General features: G+C 49.3%; 1 protein-coding gene across 2 annotated transcripts in view; it reads right to left on the reverse strand.

Annotated features, from left to right (window-relative positions):
- Positions 1-2,112: 2,112 nt before the first annotated feature.
- Positions 2,113-17,020, reverse strand: part of lnx1 (ligand of numb-protein X 1) — a 33,477-nt gene continuing 18,569 nt past the window's right edge. For both annotated transcript variants that reach the window (XM_079158049.1, XM_079158050.1), the window contains exons 3-11: positions 12,832-13,079; positions 10,870-11,025; positions 8,891-9,099; positions 8,391-8,801; positions 7,116-7,250; positions 5,138-5,315; positions 3,981-4,227; positions 3,208-3,366; positions 2,113-2,456 (exon numbers count right to left, since the gene is read on the reverse strand). In XM_079158049.1, the coding sequence (XP_079014175.1) occupies positions 2,321-2,456; positions 3,208-3,366; positions 3,981-4,227; positions 5,138-5,315; positions 7,116-7,250; positions 8,391-8,801; positions 8,891-9,099; positions 10,870-11,025; positions 12,832-13,079 (1,879 nt within the window). In that variant the 3' untranslated portion in view covers positions 2,113-2,320. The remainder of the gene's footprint in view (positions 2,457-3,207; positions 3,367-3,980; positions 4,228-5,137; positions 5,316-7,115; positions 7,251-8,390; positions 8,802-8,890; positions 9,100-10,869; positions 11,026-12,831; positions 13,080-17,020) is intronic.

Genomic DNA, 17,020 nt, shown 5'->3' on the forward strand with positions numbered 1-17,020 from the left:
CAGGAATATGTTTTTGACTGAGGTCATGTGAGAGGTCAGAGCTGAGCACTAATGACTGGTGGGTGCTGTAGTCTCACAGGCCTGCAGCTCCTACAGTGAATAATCAATGTGTTCTAGCTTAGAGGATACTGCAGCAGGCCGGTTTGAGTGTAATGTACAGTAAAGGGCACGCTGTGACACTAGAGTTCGGCTCTTTGTTGCTCAGGGACAGAGGGTGGGTGGAGGGGACTACGAGCTCTTTCTCCCCTTTGTATTATTTCTCAAAATCCCTGCAATGTGTGATATTTTTCAGCGGCAGAGACGCCGCAGAGCAAAGACGCAAACGCTACGGATTTGAAAGATTTGGTGGAGAAAGAGCAGAACGCCACGGAGAGAGGAGGCACCGAGACGACGGCGAACAGAGGCAGAAATCCTCCAGCAGGTTTAACAGAGAAACACTCCACCAGCTCTGCTGCACACTCTCAGTTAACTTTAGAACACTCCTAATATACATACAGGGACATGAAATATGACCTTATTGAGCGTCCTGAGCAGACACCTCGACACCAACAGCAGAAGCTGAGGATCGAGCAGAAAACCTTGTAGTTGATCCGCTCTGCCCACCTCGCCACAGCCGCCATTTTGTGTCTCTTTGTGGTTGTTTTTCCCTATTTGATTGTAGTTGTGCGTCTCTTTGTAGTCATTTTGTGTCCCTTCGTAGCTGTTTTGTGTCTCTGTGGATGTTACGTGTGTCTCTTTGTCGTCATTTTGAATCTCTCTGTTGTCTTTTTGTCTCTTTTAATCAGTTTCATCTCTTTGTGGTCATTTTGTATCTTTGTAGTGATGTCTTGTTTCTTTGTGGTCATTTTGCATCTCGTTGCAGTCGTTTTATGCTTCTTTGTTGTCGTTTTATGCTTCTTTGTGGATATTTTGTGTCTCTTTGTTGTCGCTTTATGCTTCTTTGTGGATATTTTGTGTCTCTTTGTTGTCGTTTTATGTCTCTTTGTGGACATTTTGTGTCTCTTCCTGGTCGGTACGTGTCTCTTTCAGTGACATTTTGCAGGCCCCTGACACTTTGTGCCCAGATGATCAGTAATCCATCCGTACACACACACACTCACAGTCCTCATGAAACACAGAATGAAGTGATCGTCTTCTATGTCCTCAACAGCAGCAGCAGGAAGAGGAGGGACAGTGCTGAGGACAGAGACACAAAAAGAAATAGGAAGGACAAGAGGACCGACAAGATGTTCTCTGATGACCCAGAGAGGAAGTTAAAATACGACTGACTGTCACGTCTCTCAATCTGTTTAATGAGCTCGGCCCTGTGGCGTCTTGCAGTGTGTTTCATCAGACAATGTGAGTTTTATTGGAGAAGCTTAAGGAGAAAATGTTTATGTTGCATCAGTTTTAGTGTATTAAAGTAAGAGTTTCCTCCCACAACTACTCTTTTTCAAATGACTTTATTGATCATTTAACCAAATGTACCGTCAGATATACTACACAGGCCGAAGCGTGACAGATAGAACGGCAGCAGACGGGCCTCAGACCGTCGCCGACACACAGAAACCAAAGTCAGTTTGTTTTTTTTTCTTCTTAAAAGTAAGAAAATTAGTAAGGCCTCCACAATGTCACCTAATTAAATATTTTTTTAACATGTTATGAACACATTGATCTTTTATTTTTTATATATATCTTATTGCCAGTGGTCGGGTAATTTAGCCGTTTGCCTCTGAAACCAAAAGAGAAATCTCAACACAGACGACTACTTGGCAACGTGTCGTGATGAAGATGACAACCACTGTCAGTACAAACAGCATGGAGCCTACGTTTAAAGGCCAAACCACAAACAAACAAAAGAAACGTATTACAAGTGCTTGGATCAGTACCTTTTTTTTTTGTGTTTTTTTTGTAGTTTTTTTTTAGACACCCAACATTTACAGTAAAGAAATGTGAGTCCAACTTAACGCATACCCTAATATATAACTACTGGAATTGGCAACGTGTTGTGTCTCCTCGATCCATCTGCTGTGCCAGAGAACGACCTCCAAACAGATAACGACAACATCCTGGTCACAAGTGGCTGAGGCCCGGATCCCCCCCCCCCCCCCCCCCCCCCCCCCCACACACTCAGTGTTCTCGGAGGGGCAAGTTAACCTCTGGTAACAATCCAGTCTCATGTCTCATGTTTGTCCCTCTCTCCAAAACTCCCGGCAAAAGTCTCGGCCGTGTCCGTCCGTCCGTCCGTACAGAAAGCACTATTCTACGCTCGGGGGGGCGGTCAGCCGGTCTCAAAGCTCCGCCTCCACAAATTCCTTGGGTCAGTGCCGCCGAGGCGGCGCTACAGCAGGCTGCCCGGCCAGGAGACGATGGTCAGCGTGATCCGGCCCCGGAGCTCCTTTAGAAGGCGCACCAGCGCCGTGTGGGTCATCCCCCATGTGCTCTTCCCGTTCACCTCGAGCAGGATGTCCCCACACCTGCACAGAGCGACACGGCCAGGTGAAAAGAGCATCGTTAACCTCGAGGGATGGTCGAGTTTAAGCTTTTGTTAGCCTGACTCCCGTTAACCGGTAACTAACCGGCTGATTTCTTTTAAAGGTACATTGTGCAGCATCAGAACGCAACCAACTGAAACTTCTACTGTAGAAACATTGTGGACTCCGGAGAGACGACCCGCTCCATGTGGAGACAAAGACGTAACAATACGATGTTCAATTTCTGCCGATAGACCTCTCTAAATGCTGCACACTGTACCTTTAAGAAAAACAAGCAGCGTTTTCCCTTTTCTCTGACAATCCGTTGATATTTTCAAAAAGCTAAATTTATCCAATTCTATCATTTTGTGTTGCAGATTTCTTGCCTCTGACTTTTTTTGCTGGAGTTTATTTCTGCATTTTGATCTCCGATGGATGGACCGGCTGATGTTCATTGTCTCTATCGACCTTTTCACAGAACATTTACATTTTGAATTGGCCCTTTGTATTTTCTTTCTGCAGCGTTTTGTTAATGCAGCAGCTGACAGGAAGTGAGTCACCGGTCACAATTAAATTGTCCTTGGTGGTGAAACGATTAACTGAACGTCGGATCATGTAAATGATCACAATTAACACAAACGTAATTAATGGGAAGCACAAAATTACTCTACGGATATAAATTGAAAAGCGTCTTTTTGTGTTGAAGCTGCTCTAAAGCCTTTTTTTGGCTCACGGGCGGTTTACTGCTGCGTACCTTATCCTGCCGTCGTTGTAGGCCGGCGTCCCCTCCACGATGGAGCGGATAAAAAAGGATTGATTGCAGTTGACCTCCTCCTGACCCCCGACGATGCTGAAGCCCAGGCTGCCCGAGGTGCTCCGCCGCAGGACGATGTCTTTGCAGCAGTAGAGGTGTCTGCACGAGCCGAGAGACGGAGATTAAAACCACTAATCTCTACACTGCGTCTTTAAATTCTATAAACCTTAACGTCTGTACTGAATAAAGGTGAGACTTTTCCTCCCAGCAGATAAGAAACAATGAGAATAGTTGGACTATACATATATATATTTAAATATAGCATAATAGCATATTATTTACAGCTGCACCACGGGTCTAGACTACATCCTCACGGTACCTCAGAGCTTTGTTCTGACTCCTAATCAAGCTGCTGTTTGAGGAGAAACACATTTATTTACTTTAACCAGGAGCAGTAGCTGTTTCCTGCTGTCAGCGCGCCGCCGTCTAAACATCCTATTAAGATACATTTGTTACAATCCGAGGGAAGGTTTTTCACTCTCAGAAGTTCTGCTGATAAAACAGCATCTGAATATTTAAAGCGGAAAAGTTAGAAAGTATAATGAGTATTTTCTCCCCAGCTGGCTCTGTCAGAATTTCGGTTGGCGACCAGCTGGCGGAGGTCAAAAGGACCAGTGTGTGTGTGTGTGTGTATGTGTGTGTGTATGTGTGTGTGTGTGTGTGTGTGTGTGTGTGTGTGTGTGTGTGTGTAGGGGGGGATGTGTCAATTATACCTGGGCAGCTGCAGCCACGACACCCACAGCGGCGAGTAGTCGTCGTTGGGCAGCGGGCTCTTGGTGCTGTCCGTGGGTGACGGGGTCAGGCAGGGCGGCGGCGTGCACTCCTGGAGGCTCTCCTCCGGCGGACGCATCTCCAGGACCTTGAGCACGACGGGAGAGGAGGTGTTCTTCAGGTTGGCCACGGCCTCGCCTCGCGTCACACCCGTCAAGTCCACCCCGTTCACGTTTAGCAGGATGTCGCCTGTGAGGGGGGGGGGGGGGGGGGGAGGACGGCCTGATTAATGCTTTTCAAAAGACCTCAGGGGCGCTCTGGACTCATCATCTGCCTGTTTAATATTCAACAACCTTCCCGCTCCAGCATCAACACAAAGGGGGGTGGAAACAGAGCGCCACCTGTGCTTTAGAAAGCCTCGCGGCGATGAAAGTGGTGCGAAGGGGAAAAACAGACGGTGCAGCCTGCTCGTGAGCGACGCAGAGCCCCGGGGCGGACATGCAAATGAGCGGTCTGATTTCAAAACACAAACAACTTTCAGACAGCTGCTGCTGCTGCTGCTGCGACGTCCCGCATAAATACTGTAACGTGCACCTCGGACCATCCAGAACAAAGTCTTTCTGCTCCTGTTATTCTCTCTCTCTCTCTTAATGAGCTGGAATCAGCAGCTAATATCCCGACTGCATTACAGGATCTCAGCCCTGCTGCTGTTACAGCCCGTTACGCTCGGGCCGCCTTTTTTTTTTTTGCATTTTGCTCTATTTTCAGAGCCGACTGATTTCATCTCACAAAAATAATTAAGCGCTCCACAAACGGAACACGAGAAGTCCCGACTCCGCTGTGCTAATGTTTGTTTGTTTCTTGTTGCTTTCGGTCGGAGTGCGTCGGAGCCAATTTGCGGAGCGCCGAACCGCGGCGGCGTCGCGGCGTCTTTCTGCTGCATGAATACACTTCATAATGAAACATAATTCATCAATCAGCCCGTCTGTAATACACAAAGTATTCATCGCCAAAGCCAAGTCGGCCAGCCGTGACGTGAGCTCAACAGTAGACAACAACCTCATTTAAAAAAAGAACTAATTCTCCCTCCAATAAATGAGTAATTATCTGTAAAACTAGAGGACAATCGTTGTAACATAGAGCGTCACGTTGTTTGTACCTTTGCGGATGGAGCCCTCCTGGCCCACCACTCCGTCAGAGTCCACGTTGGTGACGTAGATGGGGAGGTCCCACCCTCGGCTGGACATGCCGCCCGCCACCGTCATCCCCAGGGAGTCGTACGGCTCCTTAGTCAGAGTGACGTTCTTCTCGTAGCATGCAGGCTTCTGACAGGAGTCCTTCAACAGAGGCAGAGAAGGTGCAACGGAGGGTCAATTAATAACGGAGATCTAAAAGCAACGCTTTTGTCTCCCACACAGCCCAAAATACTGAATGTGGTATCACAGAGTCTCTGCACCAATCAGATCACGTGACATCATCTATCAGCTCATTTACGCTACAAAGAAACAACAACTGATGTCATTCGCGACCTGATCCATACTGAGCGCTACTGAGCATGTGCAGACTGGAACTGCTCCTCTGTTAATGTTACATTGTGAACAACAATCAGCAGGCGGAGCTAGTTAGCGTTAGCAGCACAGTCCGGCCCGGTCAGATAAGTATGATTATTAATATTACGATTCATATTCAAATGTAATCTTGTTCAATTTAGTTTGAGTGAGAAACTTGAATGAATCAATTTGTTTTCATCTATATAATAGATATTAGAGAGGGAATTATTACCCAACGTTTGTTTTTTTAACACGGCCGATATATAAGATCAGCTCGACCAAACTTGACATGAACATATTTCTACACCAAGGGCACCTTAATGTAGACGACATCACCTAATTAGATTGTGGAGCCGCTCATTTGCATATTAATAAAGGGATGTTTTCTCTGGGACTTGCGATAGCCCCGTTAATGGAAGGCGTGTGTGAGTACCACCCATGATATGCAACGGGAGCAAGAGTCCTGTGACACAGACACAGCTGCTAATTGATGAATGACCTCATTAGCATAACTGGTCATGTATAATATATGGTGTTATTAGGACGGAGCATCAGGCAGCTCAAGCGCCTCTTCATTTAGTCTTTTTTGATGCGGAGCGACTGATTTATTCATGGGCGTTTTTGGAGAACGAGGCTGTGTGTGTGTGTGTGTGTGTGTGTGTGGGGGACAAAGCCATTTCTATGTGTTTGAGTGTCAGACGACGAGAGAGAGAGCGAGCGGTGCAGTAATGATAACACGTGGACACATTGGGGTTGATGGGATGTCGCCCGTGCTGCGTCGCTAACGTGCTGCATTCACACATTCGCGCTGCGCTCACAGGAGACCACTCGTGGTCACGTGGATGACCTCCGGGGACGACCGGGAGCCGTGTGAACGCTCGCTGCCGACCTCCACGATACACGACTGAGTGGTGAGCAGTGTGTGGAGACGTCTACACGCTCATGAGAAGCAAAGAGAAAAGAAAAAAGGGGGTTTTCAATGGTGGTCGAGACATTTTCCGTTTTAAAAGGAATGCATTTTGGGAAATATGGTTCATTTCTTTCTTGCTGAGAGTCAGGATGCTGCACGCTGTTCAGACTTTATATGATGGTGGTATTTAGTGAGCTTTAGAGGTGCTGGTAGGATTTGTTACCTCCAGAAAGAGACAAGCTTGCATCCCTTTATCTTCAGTTAAGCAGCTAAACTAAAAACTGTTTTGAAGGGCATTCAACCCAAAATTGTACGTTGTTTGAAGGGAGATATGATGCATTTATAAGGATAGTGAACTACAGAAGCCTCGTTTACTGCTTGCTTTTAAACCAAATTTAAAAACATGCATTTTCAGCTTGAAAAAGTGAAAATCAAGAGATACCACCAGTCTGTCTGTGAAGGACGGTGGAAGATGCTGTGTTTCTGTGTGTCTGTGTGGTGAAGAAAGAGGAAAGATGGCTGATATAGATGCAAAGATTCTCTGCTGGCGGTGCTGCTGGATGGACACGCTCAGCTTTGATGGGAGAATAATACCTGCACGGATCATTTGCACCTGAAAGGGTTTTTATCTGAGGAGGAACACAGCTCCTCTCTGTGTGTCGTTGTACTCGTCTCACCAGTAGTGTTTGCTCGATGTCCACGGGGGAATAAGGCGGAGGACCGTCCATCCCCCACGGAGCTTCTTGTAAGATGTCCGGCGTGGGCAGGCAGATCTGACGAGACACGATGAAGTGGACGCCCTCCTCAGACGCCTGGAGAACATCGAGACACAGCAGAGGTCAGAGATGAGCTGCAAACTTATACGGTGGCACAAAAAAAGACTGATACCACTCTCATGTCTGTCCAACAGCCGGTTAGCTTAGCATAGCTTAGCACAAAGGCTGGAAACGGGTCAACAGCTAGCCTCTATTTGACATGATGAATCCATTGATGTATCAAGAGAACTGGATGCAGCGTTGGAGGCGGGACCTTGTTCATTCCTATAATACGTCCGTGTTATATCTCGTTAGTTTAATCCCGACAAAGAGTAAAAGAAACAATGAGCCAGATGTCAGACTCTAAAAGGTTACTGGTCGCATCACAGACCAGGAAGAAAACGTTTGGCACATTTTAACCTTTAAAACGGTGAATTGTTGTTTAAACATTTTGGGTTCTGAACGGATTAAACAAACAAGATATAACATGTTCATCACAGGTTCTGGATTTTGTTTCCTTCAGACGGAGCCTAGCTAGTTTTTTTAGCCCCGTTTCCAGTATATATATGCTAAGCTAAGCTAACCAGCTGCAGCCCTATATTCAGTGAGGGAGAAATACAGGTTCAGTCTTATTTGTCCAAACTCCTCCTACTGAACCTGCAGTCCGTCCTCACTCATTCAGTCATTGTGGTCCGACAGGCAGACAGACAGACGAGCAGGTAGACTCCTGAATCAGCCAGTCCAGCCCATTACTGCCTTAACTGGACTAATTTCTTCGCTGGCAGTTGTTAATCTCCGACAGAAAGCGGACCGCTCTGAGAGGCTCCGCAGAGACCCACAAGAGGCCAGTCAGACAGGAACTCCGAGGCCCAGAGACCCTGCACAGTCCGCCGCTAACACACAGCAATTAACCAACGATTAACCACAAAACACACCGCCATTGACTGGCACCGACCAGGAACCAGAGGCGGCCGCATGGCCCGGGTCCGTTTAGGGAATCACCACAATTAAGTACCATTAACTGCAGCGAGTGCAGACGCAACAGCACAATTAGCCCTGAATCACCACAATTATCTGTAATACCTCGGGGACTCTGGGTAAGAACAGCACACGTTATGGTCTGCAGCAACACGTGGACTAAGTCTGACTGTGAACTTTCCATCGATTTGGTTTAGAAGAAGGACCGGCTGCACTGACCTGGATCAGCAGAGCGGCGTGTTCCGGCGCTCCGTAGCGCAGGTCGTGCCCGTTGATGGCCAGCACGCGGTCGCCGACGCACAGCTGCCCGTCGCTCGCCGCCAGGCCGCCCTCCAGCAGGTGGAAGATGTAGACGCCGTGCTCCTCCGGCCGCCTCACCAGCTTGATGCCCAGCTGCTCGTCCGGGATGGACTTGTTCAGGACCACGTGGATGCCGTCGTCCCTCAGCGGGTGGTGGGGCAGACCGTGGGACGGGTGGCCCCCGGCGACCTCGTGCCCGTGGCCGTGCGAGTGCGAGCGGTAGCGGTGGCGCTGCTCTCTGAGCACGGTGAGCCGGAGGAGCTGGCAGGGCTGCTTGAGGGTGGCCAGGGCGTAGCAGTGGGGGACGTTGCTGATGTCAATGCCGTTTACCTGAGAGGGCGACGGAGAAGAAGAGGCTTTAAAACCTAAAACTGTGATCGATTCTCACCAACACGTGAAGCGTATTCTCACTGCGATACCTTTAGGATCATGTCCCCGGGCAGCAGGCGTCCGTCCCGAGCAATCACACCTTCTCTGTAGATGTCCTGGATGAGGATGCGGACCAGCGGCGTCTCGTTGCCCCCGACGATGCTGATGGCCAGCGGATCCGAGGGATCCGCCCGCGTGATCTTAATACTGGTGAGCTCCCCGTCGGGGATCAGGTGATGCAGCTGAGGAAGAGGCAGCACTAAAGGGAAGAGAAACGAGAACGGTTTAGTTCTGAATGTTACTGTACGAACGACATGAAAAATCAGGTTTGACAAAGAGCCAAATATAACAGGGGGGAGGAAGTAGGAGAGAAAGCGAGCGGAGAGGTTCTGCAGTGGAACCAGCTGTCTCTACTCCCTCAGGTTACTAAAACAAACTCGTACAAGCCAAGAGGGAAAATGTACTTGGCTGGTTATCCGGCTCGATGTTTGTATCATTAGTCACATACATCTGTAGCAAGTCCGCATGGGAAAACCCTCAATTTCAAATTTCCACAAGGTTATTACTCTGGGCGGAGGGATGCAAGTACAGTTATAACCAAGCACGTGTTTAGCATTCATCCTCTTGATTTGAACTTCAAGAATTATACATTTGTCGCAGATTGTTTTCACATCACGACTCGATCGACTCGACTCAAATAACACAAATAAACCTCATCGTAAAAACTTCATATTTCTGAAAGATTTGTACTTTTCTGCCAGTTTCTATCTCACGTAATTGTGCAAACTCCCCCGTCCTTCATGCCCGGTGGTGAATTCCACTGAGCAGCAGAATGACACATCCTAAACCGGACCATGTGGAGGTGGGTGGGGATCTTTTGGGACTATTCTGGCCAACAGCATTTGCCAATAAACGACAGAGAAGACCTTATTTCTTTTTCTTTGGCTCTGAAGAATGTCAGTCTCTCTCTCTCTCTCTCTCTCTCTCTCTCTCTCTCTCTCTCTCTCTCTCTCTCTCTCTCTCTCTCTCTCTCTCTCTCTCTCTCTCAGTCAGTTTCGTTCTCCTCACGCTGCACTTTCTCCGATCCAAAGTCAATATTTTGTCTTTATCGCAGCAGATTGCTTTCGGGGTGGAGGCCACATTAACACAGAGACCTGCGGCTATTATGCAACGCTTCCTCCTCTCCTCTTTCTTCATCCCGTCGTTTATCATCTTTTTATTTTGGCACGGGGACATCGCTGTGCTTTTTATTTGTTTCCTTATCTGTCTTCTTCTTCCCTCCATTTGTTCTGAATGGATCTCTCTCTACTTCAACCTTCCTTCCTCTCTGCTCGTCTATCTTTGTCTCTCCAGCGGCAGCCAATGAATATTTAATCTATTCTCTCAGCCTCCTCAGTGATGCCCTCAGAGAATAATCTAGTCCCTGATCGTTCGTCATCCTTCATTCTTACGCAACACCACATTCCTGCAGCTGTACTTCAACGTCTCACTCTCTTACGGCTCTCTATATTTCCTCCACTTTCACCACCGAGAGGGTCCAGGATGTGGAGATTTACATCAAACATCTCTGGAGCACGTTTTCTCTCCTCGGTAACATCTTGTGGATCTACCGTGCCGAGAACACGGCGCTCCCAGGGGACTACTCCATCAAGTTGGTGCAAACCTGTTCACCCTTGATGTGTTGGAGGGAGAAGGAAGAGGAGGAAGAGGAGGGTGAAGAGGAGGAGAGGAACTGGAAGTGGAGAAGAGAAGGTCATCAGCCTCGTCTCCAGTGACCTCCCCCCGTATCCCATCCCTGTCTAAAGCGCCTCAGGCTACCACTCTCCCTCCTGATCCGTCTCCAGTAATCCACCAGCGGACTTATGCAATCTGCAGCTGAATTATTAAAGAAACATATGCTGCTGTTACAGCGAGCGCTCCCAGCCGGTTCACCCTCCTCTTATCAGCTGAGCGAACATCGCAAACACACAGCCCGGCTCTCTTTGTGGGGGAAATGCTAGAAACAAGGACAAGAGGAGATGATCGTTACCTTCCTGTGGCACGTTGGAATTCCTGGCGTTGTCTCTCTCCTCCGACGTCTCGTTGCTCACCGCGTTGCCGCTCTTTGTCCGCCGCAGGACGCTGAACGCCCGGTTCAACCTCCTGAAGGAGCGGCTCCTCACCGAGGACCGGTCAAAGTTTCTGACTGCAGAGAACACAGGGGAGGAAGGAGGAGAGGCACTTTATAGATTACAGCACACTCAACATGCCCGGACATGTCTGAATCGGCCTCCTCAGGGCCAATCCAACGCCTCCCTCTGTGGTGACTTGTGGTGAGAGGATGAAGTACCTGTGTGGTCCAGGAGGTCCTGATTAAACAATGCAGCCATGAGCTTCAAGTCTTACCGGATGCATAAACAGTGCATTTTGCACCTGTAGTTAAGTTTTCAGCCATAATTCTTCCCCTTATCTTGACGATCGTGACATAAAGTATTTGATCGGTCATTGAATTTGCATTGAAAGAAGCCTTTAGAGGCTTTGACCTCCAGCCACAGAGCAATGCTTTCATCAGTGGCTCCCTGTTAAAGTACGTCTGTAGGGACGAACATGTGCGATGCGTTACACATTCCCGCGACCAGTTGAACACCACTCTCAGTTTGTGTCCGTAAAGCAAAAGCAACGCACCCACAGAGGCAGAAAACACACATTAAACAAACCCAACATTGACACACACTCATCTTTCAAATCAAAATGGCAAACTTGTTAGCAAACAGTTGCCTGCTGCCGTAGACAGCGCTGTGAGAGCGGCGAGACTGAACCAACATGTATACGTTTTGGGCCGGACATCTAAACAATGAGCTGAAACTCACAATCCGACTATTTCTCTCCCAACTATCTCCCAAAACCCAACACGAATGCAAACGACGCAGGATGTGAAAACGCTCCTTGCTATTTGTTAGAATGTAAAGATGCAGACGGTGCGTTTTGGTGAGAAACACTATACGTCAACAGAACTTAAAACAGTGCTTTCAACCAGTGGCTCTTTAATAAATAAGAAGTTACACGGTTGGGTAACGACAGCAGTGATGCAACACACGTTGGACTCTTGTGACCACATCCTCCCGGTGAGGCCGTTTGCTGGTACTTTGCTTTTCTTAGAAACAGGACAGACGGGCTGCAGGAGGCTGCAGTGGAGAGAGGCAGCAGCAGCCCGGCTGCACCGAAAGCACAGAGGGCAGCGGGGCCTCTGCAGCGCCCCTCCCTCCCTCTGCGGGCTCTGGGAGATGCGAGAGCTCCTGACAGCCACATTATTCTTTAAAAGCACCGGCCGCTTCTGGAGCTGTCAGCTTGTTCAGCAGCAGCGGCGGCGGACGCTCACGGTGGTTGCGGGGGAGCTCGGCCCCGGCCGGCCCCGGGGCCTAAAGTGCTGGTGCGGCGTCATTTGGTGTCCCCACTGCATGTACGCAGAGAGAGGAACAACTCGTGACTGCTTCCTGGTTTCACAGGTGGGAAGAAATGGAGGGAGAGGGCTGATCACGTCACACTCACATCAGGCTAAATTTAACCCGACTCTCCTTCCATTTCTCCTTGGCTGCGTATGTACCCGCCCTCTCAGTGACTTTCTGTCCCCCCCCCCCCCCCTGTGCTTCCCTGCTGTTTTCCCCAAAGAGAGCTTTTATGGATTGGTGGGGGGGGAAAAAGAAAACAAGGCAGAGCAGCTAATTGGCTGATAGGATTTCTATCAGAGACCATTAGAAAGAACAAACACTGTATTTGAGGTTGAGCGAGCGCCGGTGGTTCAACGCTATAAGTCTGCAGGTGTGGTTGTATGTTTGAGCCGTGGATCACCGGCATCTGGTTTGGACTGGGAGACTGTAACTGGGACCAGAAAGCTCTCTATTGATTATCAATCTGTCACACATCAAACACACACTCCCTGTAGCTCTCTCTCTCTCGGGTCGACGTGGCCGCACACGGACGCCCGCTCGCCCGCTCGCCCACTCACACTCACTCTTCTTGTTGCTGCTGCGGGCCGCCAGGCTGGTCGTGCTGCCCGACTGGCTGTTGTCCTCCATGCTGGGGTCGAAGGCGGGGTTGACCAGGCCGGGCTCGTCCGACAGGAGCGCCACGGCGGCGGAGGCGGGGCCGTCGCTGGGCAGCGTGGCGATGGTGAGCTCGGACGTGCTGTCGGTGCACTCGCCCTCCTGCGAGCGCCGCTTCCTGTCCGCCGAGAGCCCATAGTGAGAGGCCCCTTTGCACCTGCGGAGAGGGGGGTGAAAAGGATCAGTTCTCAAAACTCAGATGCAACCAACACCGGACACGACGGTGAAATGATGACATCGTCATGTGGAACATGCGCTGATAAGAGTAGAGTGAAAGTCAATACGTCGCGTTAACGTCTAAAGAAAAGGTCACATTCTGAAGACTCATGTGAGCAGATCTCTGCGTCTCCTCCAGCCGGAGGCTTCCTGCCCGCTGACCTCCATCTTCTGCTCGCACAAAGCAGCGCTGATCTGACCTCCACACTCAACACACAGCACCTCCACGACACCACGCAGCCTGCACAATAGCACCAGAATGTGGCGGCTGAATAGATATTTCCCGGCACTCAAAATTAGAATTCATGCGGCACCGACTGAGAGAACGTCATGTTTACTCTAATAGGGAGAAAAAAAAACTGAATTTCTGCTGCTTTCTTTTGGCAGCATCTGTTATCACACGGAGGATGGATCGTTCTCTGCGGCTGTGAGTGTGAGCATCACTGACAGATGATTGAATACAAATGCAAGAAAACACCCGGTAGACAGGGGGGGGGGGGGGGGGGGGGGGGGGCTGACACAACATTTGAATTTAAAACAGAGATCGCCTGAATGTTATTTTTCTCAAACACAACATTCCTTAGTTCCAGATGTCTTCTCCCTGTCAGCACAACCACAACACATTCACAGCCTCTCTCTCTCTCACACACACACACACACACTCACACACTCATGCACACACACTATGCTGCACGCCATAACAGGCTTTTCACACTGACAATATTAAATTGGGAATGTTTGCGTGTGAATTTAAATACATCCCTATTGTATTGTATTGTATTGTATTGCAGCGAGACTTTTCCTCCATCTGTGAGCCATAAAGGCTTCGAGCTGACGCTTCATCAGTAGGCTGGAGTAACACCGACCCGTCTCTCCGGCTGTCTCCGCGGAGCCATCGGCACAAACATTAACTGGGTTTTAATGAGCCGGATCAAACCCGGCCACCGCTTCCACAGAAGCTCAGGGAAAACAAAAGAGGGAGCGGCGTCCAAGACGACGTTACACCGAGGCCAAAAAACAGGAAACGTTGGAATCACTAAAGAAACAGGATTACACGCTGGTGAGCCACTTGAGCCCAGCGAGGCCACCGGTCCCCCTTTGGGGGCTCTGCATCACTAGAAGCAGCGTTTTGTCTCAATAACGGAGCTGTCACAGCGGGTCGTGCTCTCTGTCCACACCTCACAGGGAAAAATCGTTTGGTCCTGAAGTGGGTTCTACATCTCACTTTGTGTCCTCGGGTCAGGATCTCGGTTAGAAGACGGCATCGCGCCGAGCTGAAGGAGCATCCGTGACGTGACACCGTGTACCTGTGTGTGTGTGTGTGTGTGGGCGGCGCCGTCCTGAGCTATTCTTCTTCATTCAGGGAGCAAAGTGATTGCTCTCCGGCAACTCACCACTTAACTGAGTGAAGTGGTGGAACAGAGCAGTATTTCAATCGGCAGCGGGAGGAGAGAGCAGCGCTGCAGTCCGGAGGAGGCAGAAGCTCTGCTCGTGTCACTCACCATCAATTAGAAGAATTAAAGCTGGTGTGCAGCTTCTCACGCTCACGTGGTACAAATCAAGCCTTCTGGGCACGAGTGTGCACAGACAAAGCGTGCATGTGGACTCACATGCACTTTGCAACGTGCAACTGTCCTCATGTTCCAATGACAGCAGAGACGACCGGGCACTTCGTTGTTATTTTTACATTTCTTTGAACTGTTTCACTGACAGATAATTCATTATCATGTCAAAGAACTGAACACGGTCAGAAAAAGAGGAACAGCAGATGAAAACAAAACGTATCCGTCTCAGACCTGTAGTGTTATTATTATTAGTTATATCGGTACTCTGTATCTTCAAGTACTAAAATATAAGTACGTGTACTTAGTAATAACAATAAAAACTGCAAGATTCCTAATTGTTTCACAGCTGTGACCATTCCTGTGTAACAATGTCCTCATTCCCTCTAATTCATCCCAGCTGCTGTTATCATCTATATATAGACTTCACTCCCTAAGTCTTAGACGCTCCACTGCACACACACACACACACACACACACACACACACACACACACACACACACACACACACACACACACGTCTTGTTAAGGATTCTGGTGCGAGCTGACTATATGGAACTGAAGACTTGGACAACGTCTCCCTGTTTCTGCTGTGTCAGCGGGGAAATGGAAAACCACAAGTCAGTCAGTGGATACCGCTGAATACAGGTTCATTCAGCTCCCTCAATCCTACAGACCACCCACAGCTACATATCGGTCCCAGTATTAATGAATAAACACTGAATTTGAGAAAGGAAGATCTAAAGGGGTTCGTTTCAGACACAGAGAAAAATATATTTAGAGCCGTCGCAGAGAACAAAAAAAATACAAGTTGTGTTGAAGCTCCCAGAAACACGGAGGCCATCTATTGTTTAGTGCCTCTGGTTTACTGGCGGCTTTGTCTCCCGTTAATTACGATCTCCTTCCTCCAGAGGATGAGAGCTTCCTCAAAGGCGGAGCCATATCTCAGCCGCTTAAGAGTTTTAATGTCTCCAGTTTTAACGTTAAGGCCGCAGTCCGTGCTGTCTGAGGTTAAAGGCAGGCGAGCGTCACAGAGACCCCCCCTGGTCTGCCTCACCAGGGTGGTCCCGGACTTTCACGGCCAAGGTGAGCGAGCCAATTAGAGCTGAGCATCGGAGACGCTCTCCCTCCTCATCTCTTTCTTCTTCTCGTGTAAACAAACATCCTTTTGTGTATAATCACGGAACTTTTGAGCGCTAACCCTTTTCTCACACGGCATCATTTTTCTGAGGGGGGGGGGGATTGATCAGCGAGCTCAGAGGATCCTCATTAGCGCTGCAGCATCCGTGTGTCTCGGGTCCACACAGCCTCCGTTATCACATCATCTCTCTAAACGCCGGGATCTGTGGCGAGATGAGGAGCGAAGACACCGAAACCCCCCCCTCCCCCTTTATCCTCCTCCTCCTCCTCCTCCTCCTCCTCCTCCTCCTCCTCCTCCTCCTCCCCCCCTGTAGCAGCAGCAGTTACAGCCATGATGATGCAGCCGGTGACCCCCCCGGGGTCGTGCCAGGGCTCCCTGGCCGTGACCACAATCAGCCCTGCTTCTTGTGATGTGAAATAAACACCGGCTCACAACTCATCAAAGCCTGTGAGATTCTCCAATCCTCTTTAGGGGGTGAGTGGATTATCTGTTCTAACCCAAATACTCTCCTCCGCCGCCTGACTCGTGTTGGCCCACCACTCCACATGATCTCCGCCGAGGTGACGGCTGCAGGGGTCACACGAAAAAATCCCCGATCTGTGTCTCGGTGCTCATTTTCACACGGGATCACGCAAGCGGTTTTGAGATCTAACGCGTCGTCGTTAACGTCGTCGTGCTGGCGCCTGTGAGCCGACCTGTGTGTGACTCACAGCCTGAAAGCAGCAGCCGGCTGTGAGCTCCTCTAACGACACACCTGACACGGAAGCAACTGTGAGGAGAAGATTCCCTGGTTTACGTTGTGAGCCCAGAGGCAGAGTTCCACTCATGGAAGAATGTGTGTGACATACACGGGAGGCTTCAAAGTGACAGCATGTGATGTGTGCGAGTTTATTTTTGGACTAATAATGATTATCGGTAACGTGTTGCACATAACAGCTGCTCGAGCAACACGAGGGACACACGTTAGTCAAGAACTACTTGGTTACGTTTTAGACAAATTAACTTCCTTTTAATTTGCTTTACTGAATTATTACGTCCAACTCCACCACGGTCACGTGACTTCACGTCTCCACCACCAGGCTGAAGGAGGACGAGTGTGAGGACGTTAAGTCGTCTCATTTACACTATTTTTAAGAAATGTAGACACTTCTAACTTCACCAGAGGGGGAACAGTGATA

Source organism: Pholis gunnellus (assembly GCF_910591455.1).
Source record: "Pholis gunnellus genome assembly, chromosome: 4".
NCBI lineage: Eukaryota > Metazoa > Chordata > Actinopteri > Perciformes > Pholidae > Pholis > Pholis gunnellus.